This window comes from Carcharhinus amblyrhynchos, chromosome 6 (assembly GCF_965287045.1).
Source record: "Carcharhinus amblyrhynchos chromosome 6, sCarAmb.v2.hapA, whole genome shotgun sequence".
Taxonomy (NCBI): Eukaryota; Metazoa; Chordata; class Chondrichthyes; order Carcharhiniformes; family Carcharhinidae; genus Carcharhinus; species Carcharhinus amblyrhynchos.
Genome location: NC_137329.1, coordinates 50,073,364 through 50,093,377, shown reverse-complemented (window position 1 = coordinate 50,093,377; position 20,014 = coordinate 50,073,364). Strand labels below are relative to the sequence as shown.

The following is a 20,014-nucleotide window of genomic DNA, read 5'->3' as shown; positions in this document are numbered from 1 at the left end:
TTTCAAACAGCCTCATGAATCACTTTCACTTTCAGATAAAATCCAACACAGATTATCGGCAGAATAAAGCTCCCTCTATGCTCTACCAAGCTGGATCTGAATAGCTACAATAAAGATTAGATATTAAGTAAAACTTTATCCACAATGCCACCAAGCTCAGTTGTGACGCAGCTTACATGCAGAGGAGTACCTTCTCCACACACTTCCACTCAGGCAACCTGAGGCGAGGTACAGTACAGTTCGGCTGCAGAATAAAGCTTCTTTCACAGTGGCCACAAAAGACTCCTAGGCAAGATACACCACAGATTATGCACAGGTTCTCCTAAACTGTTCACTGAGCTTTTGCAGTACAAATGGGAGACAGAGCATAATTCCTTCAACACTGGCCATGAAGCATCTCCAAGTACATACAGCAATATGCTGAGCAAAAGCCCCTTTAGTCTGTTCCATTAGCTATACTCTAGTCTGGTACAGCATGGGTTAAATGGAAAGTAAAGCTCCCATCATGTTGTACAATGAAAAACTTCAAAGTCATGTGTAGTATAGGCTGGATGCTGAGAACAGCAACCTCTATGTTATCTAGCTATATGCTAATAAGGGTTAGAACCTCGGGAGACACCGGAAAGGCAGGCTTGTGATTAACGTTTTTGTCTTTTCATTCCGCAGGTGGAGGTCCACCTCGTTGTCAAACGAGGGGCATGCACACGGTGGGTCGTGCGTGGGCTGCTCCTGGAGGTTCCGGGAGTGGCCTAGTACTTCGTGTCGGTGTGTGTGCTTGATCCTGGACCGGTAGACGGGCGCCGCAACAGCTCGGTGACTAGCACTGCTAGCTGTGCAGATACATGGATTTGGGCCTGTGTCTGTGGGAGTTTGTGCATTCTCCCTGTGGTTGCGTGGGTTTCCTCCGGACACTCCGGTTTCCTCCCACACCCCAAAGATGTGCTCTTAGGCTGACTGGTTTTACCAAATTGACACTATTATCCCCTGAATCTGGCTAAGTCAGGGGTTCTATTTGTAGATACGCAGGGTAGAATAGGTGTAGGTTGATGCGGCGGCGCGGGCTTGTTGGGCTGAAGGGCCTGTTTCCCGTGCTGGGTTGTTCTTTGTTCTATCCCACAAAGCACATGCAGCACATTAGGGATTCGGCTGAATTTCTTCAACACACTCCCATCAAACAATCTCCAGTGAGGTAAAGTATGTGGACGAGATAAAAGATAAAGTTCCCTTTAAATCATTCAATGAAAATCTCCCAGGGTGAGGTACAACAAACTTCAGAACTAAAAATTCATCTACACTGCTGTGCCAAGTATCTCCAGTAAAGATATGGTAATTAGAGAGAGAGCTATGCTCCATCAGTGCTGTTCCGTGAAGAACTCCAAGATGAGGTACAGCACAGGCTAGTTGCAAAGATCCATTCGCAGAGCCCAATCAATGCTCACAGGCAAGGTGTAGCTTAAGTTAGCAGTTCAAGCAATTTTTGATGCACAGTTAACTACTCCATACTTTCTCATCAAAAACACCTGGTTTAAGTAAGCCTGAGGTTCAATGCAGAATTAATTAATTTCTACAAAATTCTATGAACTACATTCAAAAGATAAAGCAAATCACAATATAATACGTCTTTTTCACAAGTGTAACATTTTTCTCTTTCAACACTGGCCATTCTCTGGCCTGAGTGAGATTGAGATTGTTAACTGATTCTTTAGGAACACTTGCAATATGGACAATCCTCACAAGTATGTACTTAGACTGCAGGAATTTTAGAGAACCATCTTTCTATGTGTAGGAATGTAAGGCTGTCTCCTCCCTCTAAGCACTTTATTTGCCTGTACCCCTTATTCCTGTGAAAGGGGAAGTGTCTGGCTCCCTATGTATGCCCTGCTTCTACCTCCCTTTCCTATCTCACACCGTTTCACACAGAGATAAGCACACAGACTGGCCTCTGCCCTCTCCGAGTACGTGCTCTCTTTTTCTGTGGGAGCCTCTGTTCTTTCTCTCATCTAAATCTAGCCTTTGCTCTTTGTCTCTACATTGCAGAGCAACTGATTTCTGTAACTCTCACTGTGAGGGAGCGGCTGCTCTCTGCACTCTCAAGGAGTGGCTGACTTTTGTGCTTGCTCTGCTCAGCTAGGTGGGGGAAACCTGAACTCTGAGCACATGATTTCTCCCTCCATACAGAAGGGTTTGGCCCCTTTTCTCTTTCTCAGAGAAGGAATTAGTGCTCAGTGTGCTAAGTAAAATGATGCTTGGTCCAGCAACAATAGCAATGCTACAACTGGCTTCAGTGCTCTGGCTTGTGGGAGGGTTAAAGGAGGTTATCTCTCTGGTCTCTGTATCTGATCATTACCCAGAGGCCTGTCCTGATGGTAGAAGGCATAGAGAAAAAGCAGCATCGATGGAATCGCACTGCAGCAATAATTAAAGAGCAATAATGCGTAGAAAGCAGCCATTTATGGGAGGCAGTGGCCTAGTGGTGTTATTGTTAGACTATTATTCCAGAAATTCAGCTAATGTTCTGGGTACCTGGGTTTGGCAGATGGTGAAATTTGAATTCAATAAAATAAAATCCGGAATTAAGAATCTGCTGGTGACCATGAAATCGTTGTCGATTGTCGGAAAAATCCATCCGGTTCATTAATGGCCTTTAGGGAAGGAAATCTGCAATCTTTACCTGGGCTGGCCTATATATGACTCCAGAGCCACAGCAGTGTGGTTGACTCTCAATTGCCCTCCAAGGGCAGCTTGGGATGGGCAATAAATGCTGGTGAGCCAACGATGGCCATGTCCCACAAATGAATAATAAAAAAAAATTCGGCCCATCATAGTTGCGTCAGTTCTCTGAAAGAATAAACAAGTTCCACACTCCTACTCTCTCCTCATCGCATAATCAAATGTTACCTTTTCAAATATATTCCATTTCTTTTTGAAAGTTTTCGCTGAAATTGCTTCTACGATCTTTTCAGGCCATGCACTCCAGATTGTAATAACTCACTGCATGAAAAAAAAACTCCCAACTGGTTCTTTCACTATTAGGTTTATGCCAGGCCAATATAAAAACCAGCGAGGAACTGACTAAGAATGGGGCAGACTGACTCCTCTCTCTCAACCAATGGTCGCAAACATTCCTCGCGCTTACCTTCTCCTTGGATTCTGCCAGAGTCAGTTTGGGACTTGAGGCTGACCGGATGAGGCCTATCTCTTTTCCCTTCTGCTCCTCCTGTGGTGGTTGCAAGTTGTTGAGGGCTCCATAGCTGCCAGTTTTGCGAAGGGCAGTGCGCCATGCAGCAGGGGACTGCTGCTCCTTCTTCTCTTCATCTTGGGCAGCCGTTTTGGCCGCAGAGCCTGTAAACTGGGTGCACAAAGGAGACAGTTTATTGAGTGAAGGCAGCTGCCGGTTATAAACTACCTCAGGCCAAAGGACCGACCAAGGGAAGCAGGAAACAAACTGCTGAAGCACAGACAGAACATGAAAGAGGCCAGTAGGAGGGGACTTACCTCTCAGTGACATCATGGTGCAGGAGAGACTAAGTGGCCTCTGATAACAGCTAACATCAGGAGTGGGAGGAACTTACCACTGCATCACTCAAGGTAATGGCTCATTTCCCACAGAAAGTATGTATGCCTCCCTTAGTCTGTCTCCTGTCACTCTGTCCTCACCAAACTATCTCAGGGCAATGGGAACAGATACAGCCTGGTCAACAAGAAGCACAGCCAAATGAAAAGAAAAGCTGGAAAAGATAGGAGGGTCTTACCTTCAGCCTGGCATCAGAGGCAGCGCTGGTCTACAATTCACTGCCCCCTTCCAGTACAGCAGAAGTCAGAGAAAACGGCTCTTTGACATGTGGTAACTTCAAGAACTAACCCTTGGAAAGGTAAGCATTGGCAGCAGTCTGCAGCAGCCCTCCCAAACAAAAACACACTTTAAACCACAAAACAAAGCACCAACTACATGGTGGAAGCTTTCCCCTGGACACCGTAGGCTGACAACATTGTGACAAAATGAAGTTCTCTTGGAAGACATTCAGCATTTTGTTCTCAGTGGTCGCCAGAGGAAGCCTTCCCTGCTAATAAGCATTCATTCCTCAGAATCCTGCTTCGCCTGAACCATTCCGGGTACAGTAGGTACTTACTGGTGCTTTAAATGCAGAAGTAGCGGAGTCCCAGGGATGGTCCGGGTGAAAAATCTGTGCAAATGTCTGAGTACAGGAAGTATTTGAGCAATAACCACAAAATAAGTTCTCAGCAAGCAGGGGATAGAGAGGGAGCACACAGCTAGATGGGGGACCCAAAAGGCATGTAAAAAGCAATGTTGTTAAATTGTGTGCATATTGATTATAGTAGAACAGTCAAAGACCACAGCTACCCTTAGATTCAAACAGACTTTAAACATTACCTGGAAAACTGCAGTTTCTTATAATTGTGGACAGCTTCCTGATCTCTGATATATCTACGTTTTGTTAACTTGCATGTGCCTGGGTTGTTTCCACAGGTGGATCATTTGTGATTTGCCTCAGTGCTGTTCATAATGTTCATGATGGATTAGAGAAATTTGGAATGGAATTACAGCTGAAGAGGTTAGCTGAAACCTTTGGGGTGGGGGGAGGAGACATGGGAAAGAGTAAGAGCAAATAACCAAATGAAGAGCCAAATGCAGGGAAATGGACAGTCTTGAAGTTAGGCCCAAAAATGGCCATGTCTAAACTGGATGTGTGTAAAATCATGGGACCTTGAAAGAAATAAATGATGGAGTATAGGATGCACAGTATTATTTTGTAGGACACAACAGAGGAGAGAGATTGTGGAGGCAGAAGGGATGGGTGTTCAGTCTATTGTCTGTTGAAACTGCTTGTACAACAGTAAAAAGAGCAGGTCTTGGAAACTAATACCAAACTTGTACAAAACACTGGCCTGGCCCCACCTGGAGTACTCATTATTTGGCTGCATCAACTGGCCACCCTCAAGATTCAGGAATTGCCAAACACAATTTAATTTCCCGTGCCTTTCACTCACTTTCTCTGCCAGTTCTTCCCTCACAGACATCTTAAAGAGGAAGAACTGATATAATGGATTACACTGAGAATGGAGAGATGACAGAAGTTGGAAATATCCACATTGGAGGAGAAAGTGGTTTGAAATGACTAGTAAGAGATTCTAAGTTGTTCAGACAAACTGAAGCTTGAGAACCTCTTTGGAAATCACTAATTTTACAACATAGGGACAGAAACTCATTCCTGAAATCAGGAAAGTGAACAGTTTAGAATTAACTACTTTACAAAGAGTATAGTGACAATATAGAGAAGGCGTGGAAGTGAATAGTGAGGAAAGAACGGGCAGAGAAAGTGAGCTAAAGGCACGGGAGATTAAATTGTGTTTGGCAATTTCTGAATCTTGCGGGTAGCCAGATGATCTGTTATCAGTCCGTCCACTTTTATGTTCTTACGTGACACAGTAAGCCCTATATCCTTAATCTATCTTAAATAGGCAACCAACGTGACATTAATAACTCATCTACCTCAGTATGCAATAATTAAGCAACAATTGCTTTCAATTAGGCCACATTCCTTCTTCTCAATAATCCAGGTCTTTTCAGGTGAAGGAAGCTGAGAGAGATGGAAAGGGGCAAAACATTCAAAGCCCAACATATTACCCATGAGAGTCAGGGAGAGTTTGGGAGATGCAGAATAATTCTCAGATCATGGATTTCAGGAAGTTTTGGGATGTGGGAGATTATATGAAGGAAAAAGACAGAAAATGCACAACAAATGAGCTTGTGGATTTCCAGAGTTTCTGGTGTTCTCACTGGGAAATCACGCATCAATTTGCAGGAGCATATCAGCCTAAAATGCCAAAGGTTAAAAGAGAGAGCGAGAAAGAAAGAGAGAAATGCAAGACAAACCACAGATACATGCAGCAAACCAAAAACTCCACCGACATGGGAAACCTCAATGTGCAAGAAGCTCACCGCTGCTCTTTGACCTCTCTGGGGCACCAAGACGATGCCGGTTTTGCGCAGGCCCTGTCGCCATGACGTTGGGTCACTTGGCTGACAAAAAGGTGGGAAAGGAGTAATGAAGTCAAACTGCAGTCAGAAGGAGAGCAAAAGGAGAGAAAGAGAAAGGCAGGTGAGGCATGGATGAGAGTAAAAGAGTGAGGGGCAGTAAGGAAGGCGAGAAAGGACACAGAGGAAGACCACATCCTCATCTGCTGGTAACAATGTATCTTAACATAATATCTTGATCAATTCAACCCACAAAACACACCATGTGAACTAAATATTGTGAACCCCTGCAGTCCTTCACCAGACCTTAAATATATCAGAGAGCAGTTACCAGTGCAACAAAAACTGGTGAAAATTTGACTCCTTTTACATAAGCTAATGCCTTATTCTTCTTTTCATCAGCAGTTATTACAAGTTCTAGGAACTTGTTCCCATGCCTAACTGGGGGATTTCTGCTGGACATTGGGAGATGGGAGACAGGGGAGCAGAGAGGGGGCTGGGTCCCATGCCCCGGGTGAGGACGGCAGGTGAGGGCCTTGGCTCACAGAAGCACAAAATGTGTATTTTTAAAAATTTGTTCATGGGATGTGGACCAGCGTTTATTGCCCATCCCCTGAGAGCATATAATAGTCAGCCAGATTGCTGTGGATCTGGAGTCACGAATAGGCCAGACTGGGTAAGGGCAGCAGGTTTCCTTCCCTAAAGGACGTTAGTGAGCCAGATGGATTTTAGGACAATCGACAATGGTTTCATGGTCATCATCAAACTGTTTAATTCTGGATTTTTAATAATAGAATTCAAATCTCACCATTTGCTATGGTGGGTTTCGAACTCAGGTCCTCAGAGCATTACCCTCAGTCTCTGGATCGCTAATCCAGCGACAATAACACTGCATTACTGCTCTTCATATTAGTGTAACACCTTGATCTTTACACTATTCAATTTCAAAACCTTCACAACTGGAATCAAAGCTGCATCACTTTCACTAGTACACAATAAATATGGGGTCTCTTGCAACAGATAAAGCACATCATCACACTTAAATAAAACACTACTTTATACTCACAAAAGGGGGAAAAGAAACTTTCCATACTAGTCACAATGCCACACATGTAAGAAGTCACTGCAGGAATTTCTACAACATATTTGTACTCCAGAGAAATCTAAATAGAGGATCAAATGCAACAGTGAACAATGCCGTTTTTTTTCCAACAGCAATGTTTGCAAGTTATCCTACAACAGGGCTCTCCCAGTAAAGGAATCCATGTAAAACTGCTTGCAAGAGGAAAAAAAGACCAGCATCTGTCACTGAAGATGACTTAGCCACGTTGCTGGGACGAGGAAAGAAAGCAGATTCTTGAATGTTCAGTAGAATTTGCCAACCTTCACACAAAACAACGCAGCATTCTATGCAACAGAAAACAACACCACAGAGTTCACACCAGAAAACAATGCAACACCCTTGTGTTGAAGCAATTCAGCACATCTCACCAGAGGAAGTAATGCAGCCGAATTCATCTTACAGTACAAAAAACAGTGCCGCTGTATTCCTTAAAGCAAACCATGCACCAGCACTTGCACAGGACAAACTGGGCTCATCTTGAGCGGAAATCATCCAACATTCCATAGGGGCAATCATGCAGAAGCAATTGGGCAAGGGCAGCATTTCGAGCCAGAAACTCTGCAGCAACAATGCAATATAATGCAACAACCAACAAAAAGAACACAATGCGATCTTCATTGTGACAACCAAGCTTGTCAAGTTTAGGAATTTAGTTTTTGGATGGAAAGGATTTTGATATGCATTTTCTTGAAATGAATGCATTTAGATTGAAGTGATTCAAACATTTATTCAGCTTGTAGCTAAGTCAAGGCAGGTGAGTCAAACTATTAAAGTTCCATTCCCTACCCTCTGGGAAAACAAAGGTGGCCTTAGTTTCTCTCTGAGTTCTTAATGCTATGCCCCTATGAATCTGAACATAGCAGGGGTCAACTGGTAAGATGGCATGGTGAATATCTGTTCTTTGAGACAAGGGGAGCAGACTTGTTGCACAGCCTAGTGATCCATGCCTGGACATCAGAAGGAATAAAAGGACATCATGTGATCAGTCAATGCCAAGACATGTGGTCAGTCAATTCTAATGCATGCGGTCAATCAATGCCACAGTATAGTCAGTCAGTTCCAAGGCAAGTGGTCAGTCAGTTCCAACAAAGATTGCATGACACAGGTGTTGGGCAGAGTTGAAAACTGAGCATTCAGCGAGTCGATTTTTACCACTAGGGAAAGGGAAAATTAAGAGTGAGCATTCTGCTCATTTGGGAGTGCTAACACATGATTGTTGTTTCATAATTTAAAGGAAGCATAGTAGTTCTTAACAAAGTTTAAAAATGCTGTCCAGTTTGAGCTACTGTACCTTTTACGAATTGTATTTTAATCATCTTTCTCTGCAGGATGTTTTAGCAGTCCCTGGCATTTTTCTCCACACTGTGTTGTCTGTAGCCAGTGTCCTTTATAGTTACTGAAGCAGTATAATTGAAATCCTGTTAGCTTTAATCTGAACTAATGCAGTGTTCCCCTGGGATGGCAGAGTAGACTTGATTTGGGGGTTACTGACAGGTCAGGCCACCTGGCTGAGGACCAGCAATGGCTTTCAGAGAGAATTCCAACTCAGTTTCCTTTTTAGAAGCTGCTTGAGCTGAGAGAAACAGCAATGTCTTTCCCCTTCTCTGGAGTTAGCCTTTTTGCTGTCTAAGTCTTGTTGTTTAGAAACTGCTTTTGTGTTAAGGGAGAGAAGTCTCTCTCTTTTCTCTTCTCTGAAGTCTGGAGATTGGTAGCTGTTTTGAGGATACATCCTTCTCTGAAAACTGCTGGCTTGGATTTCTGTTATAAGGTGTTACAAAGCTGGAAATCCAGCATCACGTGAGGATATTTGTGTTTGTGCTAACTAAAAAGGGTATATGCCTGAGGAATCTTGCTTTAACTTAGAACAGAGATAGTTAAGAGTCAAACTGTGTCATGTTTAAGTCCTGTAATTGGAAAAGTTATGCTAATTCTTTTTGTTACATTCTAACAGTGTTCTTAAATAAACTTTGTTTAATAAAAGCTTCCTAGTGGATCATTTGAATCATACCTGGAGAGAAACACCTTATGCTCACCAGTGCCAAAATCAAATGTAAAACCCAGGGTCTAGGCTAACTTCATAAAACACGTTGGAGTCTCAGACCTGATCTTAACACAGTCCAGTGAATTTGACAAGGTGAACCAGCTTTTTGACTTCACTGTCTCAGAGTGCTCATCAGTCTCAGCTACTAGCAGGCTGGAAAAGCACATACAAGTATTTACAAAGATTACAAAGGGATTCATATTTTACATCCTTAAGTTATGCCGTTGTATTAATTGAAAATTGGGCAGCACAGACAAATTACTTAATACCACAGACAAGAGGTCTGCAACAGTGACAAGGGATTGAGACTTTATCAGGCAGATCAATAACAATGGATCGATACAATGCATCAGTTCTAAACACTGATGGAGTTTCACTTGCGGCTAGAACTAATGCAGCAACCCAAACAGGAAATTAAACAGCACAATAAAACAAACAAGAAACAAAGGAACTTCTCGACAGGAAACAAGCATCATCTGAAATCTCAAATAATGCAGCATCGGTTGCAATAGGAATCAATGCAGCATCTGCATGCTGCATCCCAGAGAAGATAAAAAAGAGGCCTCACACAAAACAATGAGCAGCCTAAAATGGAAATATTGCAGCAGTCCCCCATAAGTGGAAACCATGTGGGATATTACAATGAAACAACGCAGAGCATCTCGCAGTAATAAACAGTGTGAGCAAGAAACAATGCCTTGTAAGAGGAAACATTGTCCCGCTTTCATCACAAGAATTTATACACATCGCAGCATGACATTTAATATGAAACAATGCAATGTCATGACATAAGGGAACAATTATGCCCTTTTCAACAACAAAACAGCACTGGAGAGAGGGCGACATTCAAAAACAAAATCAGATCAGTGCAACACACCTCACCACAAAAAAAATAGCTGGGAATTTCTTTAGAAAAGTTTTAAGGACAGGCAATTAAGAAATTCTTGGCCAATGAGTCATCTTTCGCTATCCCCTTAGCACAACAAGCCTGAGGCAGTTTCCAAAATGAAACATTGCAGTACATCTCATGGAAGAGGCAACATTGTCCTACAGAATTAGACAATGCAGCACTGATTGCAGCAGGAAGATTTGCAGCATTCCTTGCCAATACTTACATGCAGCATTCTGCACAATGAATAAATCACACCATCCCTCACCACCAATGCAAAGAGAGTAGGTAGTGTCCCTCACAACAAGAATTGCTGCAACGTCAACGCATCAGGAAGTAATTCTTGCGAAAGGAGTTATTCCTCAGAAATATTTGCTTAGTTGAATATTGCTGAAAAGGTACATGTTACTGAAGTTTTTTGCCTTGCTCTCACCAGGACAAACACAAGTATGCCAAATTTCAAACGATCACAATGCTCCATGCCACAGCAGGGAAGAGATACTGAGTATCTGGCAAAACAAAAGATGTGCACTTACCACACAACTGACCTGTGTTATGAATGAAATTTAGTGTTTGTGAGATGACAGTATGCAGGTTGTACATCCCAATGATTTGCTGGGGCAGAGACAGAGATGTGGAGATGCCAGCGTTGGACTGGGGTAAACACAGCTAGAAGTCTGACAACATCAGGTGTTGTCAGACTTCTTACAGAGACAGAGTATAGACTACACTCAACCAGACCACACATGCAAAACACAAAACATCTACTGTAATTCCACAAATAGACAACACTTGCTGAATAATCCCGAGTACACTAACAGCAACACTAACAACCAATTTAAGATAATCAGCCAAGTTTATTTATGCTTGCCAGAAGCAAGCTCTTTGCAAGCAAAAGGAATGCATTCTTTGAATTACCCAGAAATATGAGGAGCTATAGTACTGCCGTTGCTTTCTCTATGACAACACTTTGGCCAATTAAATCAACTCACCAACAAGTCAGCACCCCCTTTCCCCTGTGGTATTTGAAATTTGGCATTCTTCCATTTGTTCTGATGAGTGCAAGATGAAAAGTTTGGGCAATATGTCTCTCTTTTCAGCAATGTTCATTTCCTTGGAAGTGCAAGCAATGCAACATTTCTCACAAATTATACAGGCACTCACAGAACATGAAACCGTGTTACATCCTTTGCAAAAAGGAACAATGCAGCACAGCTCTCATGAAACAATGTAGTTTCTTGCAATTTATAGCACCCCTTGCATTAAGAAGCAGTGGGGCGTATCTCAAAGGGAACTGCAGTGCCACAAGCAGTGCAGTATTTCTGGTAATGAAATGCAGCATCTCGCACAAGGGGAACATTGCACGATCCAACCAAACAGATAACAGTGTAGGTCTCCTCAACCAGAAACCGTGCAGTATCCACTGCAGCAAGTAACTTCAGAGCATTATTTCCAGCACAGGTAAGTAACATTCCTCACAGGAAGATCAAAGGAATTCTAGAATTCCTGTTTAATCTTTAATTGAAAAAGAAGTCAAATGTCAAGCAAGGAACAGACAAACCAGTTTCAATCCCACCAGATCCTGGCTCCATTCAGGTAAACAAAACATTGGATCAGGAGATGGTGCGCAAGAAGCCAAACATAAATTCCAATCACTTATCCATCTCAATGTAACTTACCCTCTTGTTGGTTCCACTGGATGCAGCAGAGGTTGAAAGGTTGGAGTCAGTCATGCTCAGTTTGGTGCTGAGGTTATTCATGTCGAGTCGGGCTTTTGTTTTCTCTGTCAAACCAAAAGATGATACAAACTGAGAGTCAGAGTGAGGTAAGTTTAAGTTTCTCCTTTGCAGCCCAAACAAAAGTATCAAGTTATTTATCACTGGAGCCCCTTAGGAATGACTGGCTCTATCACTCAATAACATCTGCAATATACAAGCAACACATTCATTGCATATTCATATTTTGCATCTAAAATTATCATGTACTCAACGGCAGTGTTTCCACTATCAGTGTGTTTTTTTAAGGACAGTTATCATGCAGCGCTGCGCTATCCCAAAGCAGTGGATTATCCCCAGTCATCAAAGTCGAGGCCTACACTTGTGTAATTTGTGCATTATGCTGTGCCTTCAGCCATTTCTTAGTATCACATGGAGTAATCCGACTTGGCTGAAGACCGGCATCTGTGATGCTGGGGACCCCCTGAGATGGCCGAGATGGATCATCCACTCGACATTTCTGGCTGAAAATTTCTGCCAATGTTTCAGCCTTATCTTTCGCACTGCTGTGCTGGTCTCCTCCATTACTGACGGTGGTATGTTTGTGGAGCCTTGTCCTCCAGTGAATTGTTTAATTCTCCACCACCATTCAAGGCTGAACGTGACAGGACTACAGAGCTTAGATCTGACCTGTTTGTGTGGAATCACTTTGCTCTGTCTATTATTTGCTGCTTGTGCTGTTTGGCACACAAGTAGCTCTGTGTTGTAACTTTAACAGGTTGACACCATATTTTTAGGTATGCCTGATGCTGCTCCTCGCGTGCCTCTTGCACTCTTCATTGAACCAGGCTTGATAGTAATGCTAGAGGGGATATTCCAGGCCATAAGTTACAGATTGTGGTTGTATACAGTCCTGCTGCCGCTGATGGCCTACAGTGCTTCATGGATATCCAGTTGCTCAATCTGTTCGAAGTATTTCTCATTTAGCATGGTGGTAGCCACACAACATGGTATCCTCAAAGCGAAGACAGAACTCTGTCTCCACAAGGAGTGTGAGATTGTCACTCCTACTGATACTGTCATGGATAGATGTATGTGGCAGGTGGGTAGGTAAGGATGAGTATGTTTTTCCCTCTTGTTGGCTCTCTCACCACCTGCAGCAGACAGAATTTAGCAGCTATGTCCTATATGGCCTGGCGTGGTCTCTGGTGGCACTACATCACCCTTTGCTGATGGCCATTGAAGTTTCCCACCCAGAGTACATTCTGTGTCCCTGCTACTCTCAATGCTTCCTCCAAGTTTCTTCAACATGGAGGAGTTCTGATTCATCAGCTGATGGGGAATGGTACGTGGTAATCAGCAGGAGGTTTCCTTGTCCATGTTTGACTGGTGTCATGAGACTTCATGGGGTCCAGAGTTAATGTTGAGGACTCCCAAGACAACTCAGTGGGACTGGACATACCCAGGAATGGTGAGGGTGTTTGGGACATTATCTCTTAAGGTATTATCTCAATGAGTATGACTGCATCAGGTTGTTGCTTGGATAGTAAGAAGACTTTGCTTCGTCAACAGGGCCGAGTTTTCCATTGTTGTTTCTGAAGCCTCGGTCAATGCTGGATGGTATTAACTTTCTAGCGGCCATTTCAGAGCGCATTTAAGAATCAAACACATTGATGTGGATTTGGAGTCACATGTCAGCCAGATAAGGATGGCAAGTTTCCTTCCCTAAAGAACATTAGTGAACCAGATGGGTTTCTATGACAATCATTTCATAGTCATCCTTAGACTTTTAATTCCAGATTTTAATTTCACCATCTGGATTCAAATCCAGGTCCTTCAGGGTTACCCTTGGTCTCTGGATTACTATTCTAACGGGCGGTACAGTGGCACAGTGGTTAGCAATGCTGTCTCACAGCTCCAGGGACCTGGGTTCGATTCCTGGCTTGGGTCACTGTCTGTGTCAAGTTTGCACATTCTCCGTCTGTCTACATGGGTTTCCTCCGGATGCTCCGGTTTCTTGTGCGGATCAGGTTGATTGGCCATGCTAAATTGCCGTTAGTGTCCCAGGATATATAGGTTTGAGAAATTGGTGAGTAAATGTGTGGGGTTATAGGGGATAGAGCCTGGGGTAGGATTTTTGTTGGTGCAGACTTGATGAGCCGAATGACCTTTCTGCACTGTGGGGTTTCTATGATTCAATACCACTTTGCTACAGCCTCCCCATAGTCTCAGGGAAAGAGATCAACAATTTTGGACTGAGATGAGAAATTTCATATTTTTGGAATTCTCCACCTCAGAGGGTTGTAGATGCTCAGTCTATGAATATATGAAACCCAAGAAAAAGGAGGAGTGGACCATACAGCCCATTAAGCTAGCTCTACCATTCAATACGATCATGGCTAATCTTGGGCTTCAACTCCCAATGTCCCTTAATTCCTCGAGGGATTGAAACCTATCTGTCCCATTTTTTAATGTGTTCAAAGATGGAGTATCCACAACACTCTGGGATAGAAAATTTCCAAAGACTCACAACTCTTTGAAGTAACTTCTCCTCATTTCAATCCTAAATGATCAACCTTTCATCCTGAGACTGTCCCCTGTGTTAAGCTCCCCAACCAGCGGAAACACTCTCTCAGGGTCAACCCTATCAAGCCCCTTCAGAATTCTTTAGGTTTCAATGGAATCACCTCTCATTCTTCTGAATTCCAGAGAATATAAAACCAATTTACTCCGCCTCTTTTCATGAAACAAGGCTTCTTTCCTCAAAGGACATCCCAGGGACCAATCTTGTGAACCTTTGCTCTACCTCCCCCAATGCAAATAAATCCTTTCTTAAATATGGAGTCCAAAATTGCACACAGTATGGTGGCACAGTGGTTAGCACTGTTGCCTCACAGCTCCAAAGACCCGGGTTCAATTCTGGCCAAGGGTAACTGTCTGTGTGGAGTTTGCACATCCTTCCCATGTCTGCATGGATTTCCTCCAGGTGCTCTGGTTTCCCCCCACAGTCCAAAGATATGTGGGTTAGAAATTGCCCTTTAGTGCCCCAAGATGTGTAGGTTAGAGGGATTACCCATGGGAAATGTGTGGGGTTACAGAGATAGGGCAGGGAGATCCTCTCCCTGCCCTATGTCAGTGAGTCGGTGCAGATTTGATGAGCTGAATGGCCTTCTTCTGCAATGTAGAGGTTCTATGAGATAATATGACTCAAAATGTGGTCTTACCACAACTCAAGACAGGCATCAATAGATTTTTGTGCACCAATGTAATCAAGGGACAGTGGAGCTGAAGTAGAAGTTCAGCCACATCTTTACTGCATGGCAGAGCAGGCTCAATGAACAATGCGGACACCTCCTCCTTCAATTCCTTATGTTCTTAGCTTTTGCTTTTTACTCTTTACTGGAATTCCAGTATGTTCCTTCTTCAGGGAAGCTAATGGGTAGAGGATCTTAAAGTGGTTGAAATTCTGGAATTGAAAGTCAGCCCCATTTTGTAACAGAAAATTATGGAACACCAGCCCCTCCATGCTCATCTCCAGAGAAAAACATTCGAACACCTAGCCCGCCCCCATCCCAAAGATAACCAATGAAATCAGATGTCACTGTCTTTTGACTTACCAGCTTCTGATTCAGCTTCATTTGGCATCTCCTCCTCTGAACTTGAGCCATTCAACTTCTTCCTGACTTCCTCATCATTGACATGCTCCAACATCACAGACTCTAACGTCTTGCGCTCCTTCTCATGCATTGAAATTTTATCTTTGCTGCTCATACGGGAAATAGAAGTCCTGGTGGGATAACGGATTAGCTCTGGTTGGCTGTTAGTGTGGTGCGTGCAGCCCAGGACAAGTCAGCAAGTTCCATCTCTCAGGGTTAGACACAAAACTCAAACAGGGTATAAAGGAACCACTCTCCAGTGCACTGTACAAATTAGGGGGTGCTGATCTCCAAGGCTGACCAGCTTTGTTCCAATGTTGCATCCAGCTTTTGAAACAATTCTCTCCCAGCTCTCTACTTTCTCATGTGATGCCATGTTCTGTTATTCTGTGCAGCACTCTTACCTATTCAACAGACATGAGTAATGTATTCTCAGCTGCATCACCCTGTGCATGTATTTGAAGATGTCTTGTGTGCAATATATTCCGAGAACCCTCTCATCCAATGTGTATTTTGGCCCCGGCTCACATGAAATGCACGAACTTGGTTTGTTGCTATCATATATGTAACATATTCTGAGGACTGGTTGTTTGCTGCTCTCTGATGTTATGTGTGTAATACATCCTTAACTCTCTGCTATGCTATTAAGCATACCCCCAGCTCGAAGGAGACAACTCACAATTCTGAATTCCTATGTAATGCCTTCCAGTGTCTTGTAACATTCGCCCAGATCCCTACTGCATTGTAATAGTCTCTCATGCTCAATTTCATTCCTAGCTTAGGTCCTTTATTAGTCACATTCTATCATGATTTAAAAAAATGAATGGCTTTTCTTTGCAACGTCAAGTGGGAACAACACCTGCTGAATCAGTGTTGGCAGTCTACTTTTGGGGGAATGCTGGAGGTGTTCTTTTGCACCCTGTTGGATCTCAAAGCACAAAACAATCACTGAGCCTCTGCCAAAAGGGCCCAGAGGTCAGTCCTCGCATAACATTTTACTGGGTGAGGCATCACTCTCTTTGTCCAGTGATGAAGCCAATACAGTGCAGCCGTCTTCCAATCAATTTGTACGAGGTCAGGCCTCAGCACACAGTACATTCTTCATCAATGCATGGTTACTGCAGCCATCCCTGCTTCACAGCATTTACCTTCCTCTCCAAGGCCCTAAAGCTCAACATGTTTGGAGCTGAAATTTAGTGACTCTCACTTTTTTGAGTCATTTTTAACACTGTAAGACAGGGATATGGAAATTACTGAATAATCCAAGGTTCATTTACTTTGCCTTGTAGCTTGGTCGTCACACAACATGATGCTGCAGTTGTGAAAATCAATATGTAAAATATTTTAAAAGATACAAGGAAGAATTAGCAATGAGGTTCGGAATAAGGAGCAGAATGGGCTCTGGGTAGCTGGTGAAAAGGTGGATCGCTCTTTCAAGGAATGAATCCATTAGAAACAACAGAGTACAGAGGTAGAAGATCATCTGTGCAGGTTACATCAGTGAGCAGCAAGGATTTAGAAGCAGCAACAATGTGATGGCTCATTGACCTACTGAGTTCTTTGTGGAGGTAAGTAATGGGATATTTTGAGAAGGTTTCACATCTGAAGTTTGTGAAGAAGATTAAGTCATGCTGAACAACTGGTGGATAAATTAGATGGATCGGAAGTGGGTCAAGAAGAAGGGATGGGAGATGATAAATGGAGAAGATCCTAGGGGAGCTAATGATTGGACTGTGCAAAGGCTACTTTAGAATTGCTGTCTGTGCACATTATTTTTAAATAATACAGAGCTTCGATTAAAACTGAACAATTAACAGACCCCACTAAATGGTTCAGTGATTATCAGGGAGGATATTGATGAGATTAAATTGATCTGGTTCAATTTAGTAGATTACTTTTAACGTTAAATAAATTTCACATGATGTACACTCAGACAGTGATGTGAAACATGCACACACATCCATCTGCAAAGATGGGCAAGGATCTGGGCAAGACTAATGGCTGTTCAGCAAAAGTTTCCACTCTTTAAAAGGAACTTTCCCCAATTGCTCAATTCTATTGAACCATATTGAACCATGATCTCCTTAAGCTTTCTGTTCACATGGGCCTAGGATTAATAAATTAAGCCACCACATTTTTGCACACTCCCTTATGAATGACTGGTGCTTTTATATCATTATAAAAACACATACTACTCACACCTAAATGTCTCCTTGGACTTTTTTGACAGGCTCTGGCACCTTTAAAACAACTCATCATCGAGTACTCAGCACCAACCTCACGTTCATTGCCAACCAGTTTACAGCTTTTAAATGGTTCCATATATGCTGCGGTTGGCACCTTATCGTCACACATATTTCCACTGTCCCAGGTGCTCTGTCTTCTTCAAAGCAACTGTGGCCTCTTCTAGAATCCATAAGAATCCCGACAGTGCAGTAGGAGGCCATTCCACCCATCCAGTCTGCACCAACCACAATTCCACTCAGGCCCCATTCCCGTAACCCCACATTTATTCTAATCCCCCGAAAATAGGTCAATTTAGCATAGCCAATCAATCCAACCCGCCCATCTTTGGAATGTAGGAGGAAATCAGAGCACCTGGAGGAAACCCATGCAGACATGGGGCGAATGTGCAAACTCCACATCGACAGTGACCCAAGACCGGAATTGAACCCGACTCCCTGGCACTGTGAGGCAGCAGTGCTAACTACTCTGCCACCATGACGCTCCTAATTCATGCCAATCTTTGTTCAGAGTTCCAGTATCCTTCAGATTACACTGTCTCAGTGCTCATTGTTTCCACTCCTCACAGTACAAACACGTGATCACTCTACCCTTTTCGGCACCTATTGACAGAGTTCAAGGACAGCTGCATTTTTCACTGCTAGTCCCTGAACACACTTTCATTTTGGGGATATGATCTTTGCCTTTAGTTTACTCACACAATTGTGGTGTAGGATCCTGTCAACTTTCCACTTTTGTTCTTCCTGCGCTTTGATACAGGGTGCTCTACAATTTTTCTCCCCTTACAGTCCCACTGCGTTCAAGTCAAGATTCATCACATGATCTTCTCTAATTTATTGCTTCCTAAAACCTCTAAGCTGTGAAACTCTTTTATATCTTGTAGCCATGCCACCCTTTCACATTCCTGAAGCTTAAAGAAAACGTTCATGTCATTTAACCATGGCTTCCTGATAAACCTTAACTTTGTGCTAATCTTTTTCGACAACAGTCCCTCAACCATTCTCTCTCAATTTTAAAACATAATGATTAGGTACTGGGATCTATCTCAAGGGTATATGGTTCCAGGTTTAAATAGGTTATTTTAACTATGTATGGATTTTTAAAAGTTTATTCATAGGACATAGGTGTCACAGGTGGCCAGCATTTATTGCCCATTCCTAGTTGGCCTTGAGAAGGTGGTGGTGAGCTACCTGCTCGAATCGCTGCAGTCCATGTTCAGTGGGTTGACCCACAATGACGTTTGGGAGGGAATTCCAGGATTTTGACCCAGTGACTGTGAAGGAACAGCAATATATTTCCAAGTCAGGATGGTGAGTAGCTTGGAGGAGATAATGTAGGTGGTGGTGTTCCCATATGTCTGCTGCTCTGTCCTTCTAGATGGAAGTGGTTTTTCATTGAACCCTATAGTGCAGGAAGAGGCCCTTTGGCCCATCAAGTCTGCACTAAACACAATCCCACCCAGGCCGACCCCCATAACCCTGCATATCATACCCACTAATCCCTCTAACTTACACGTCCCTGGACACTAAGAGGCAATTTCTTAGTGTGGCCAATCAACCTAACCTGCACATTTTTGGACTATGGGAGGAAACCGGAGCACCTGGAGGAAACCCATGCAGACATGAGGAGAATTTGCAAACTCCACACAGACAGTGACCCGAGCCAGGAATTGAACCCAGGACCCTGGAGCTGTGAAGCAGCAGTGCTAACCACTGTGCTACCGTGGTTGTGGGTTTGGAAAGTGCTGTCTGAGAATCTTTGGTCAATTTTTACTGGTGAGCTGATATTTTGACTATGTTCCAGTTTAAACACCATGTTCAGAAAGACACAATATATTAGAAAATTAAATATAGAAAAATTAGCAATGGACTCAGGGCTTTTATGTTTCAGGACAGATTTTAGCTGGGTTTCATTGGAAAAAAACTGAATTAAGAATCACTACTTTAAAATATTATGAAGGATAGATAATGTGGATGTAATCAGGTCAGGTTACATACTCCATGAGGACAGAACGAGGGAAATCGTTAACCGGGTATAAGCCAAGTATCCAGGTTCAAAGGGGTCTTCATTTTCATATCAGAGCAACAGAGATTCAGAATTGACTCCCAGCTAAATTATTAATGTGTTTCAATGGATACCACTGACAAAAAAAAGGTAGCTCAGCTGGTTAAGGAGATATATGATTGAAGGAGAGAGAACATTGCTTAAGGAGCTTTAAGAACACAAATGAGGATCGAAGAACACAAGACTGCATAGGTTTCAGAGTTAGCGAGTGTACAGAAATCTCACATCAAGCATAACATCGGATGGGAAGTTTGGAGGGCATTCTGGTATTTCGGCAGACTCAC

The 20,014-nt window shown here is 43.1% G+C and overlaps 1 protein-coding gene across 9 annotated transcripts in view; it reads right to left on the bottom strand.

Moving 5' to 3' along the window:
- Positions 1-20,014, bottom strand: part of LOC145343915 (protein phosphatase 1 regulatory subunit 12A-like) — a 186,615-nt gene that overhangs the window by 55,026 nt on the left and 111,575 nt on the right. For 5 of the 9 annotated variants that reach the window (XR_013886820.1, XM_080190438.1, XM_080190440.1 and 2 more), the window contains exons 8-11: positions 15,384-15,553; positions 11,731-11,834; positions 5,963-6,079; positions 3,137-3,349 (exon numbers count right to left, since the gene is read on the bottom strand). Coding sequence is in view for 8 of the 9 variants with exons in the window: in XM_080190438.1 (XP_080046564.1) it covers positions 3,137-3,349; positions 5,963-6,079; positions 11,731-11,834; positions 15,384-15,553 (604 nt within the window). In the remaining variant the exon portion in view is untranslated. The remainder of the gene's footprint in view (positions 1-3,136; positions 3,350-5,962; positions 6,080-11,730; positions 11,835-15,383; positions 15,554-20,014) is intronic. The other 4 variants (XM_080190443.1, XM_080190444.1, XM_080190442.1 and 1 more) reach the window with 3 other exon arrangements.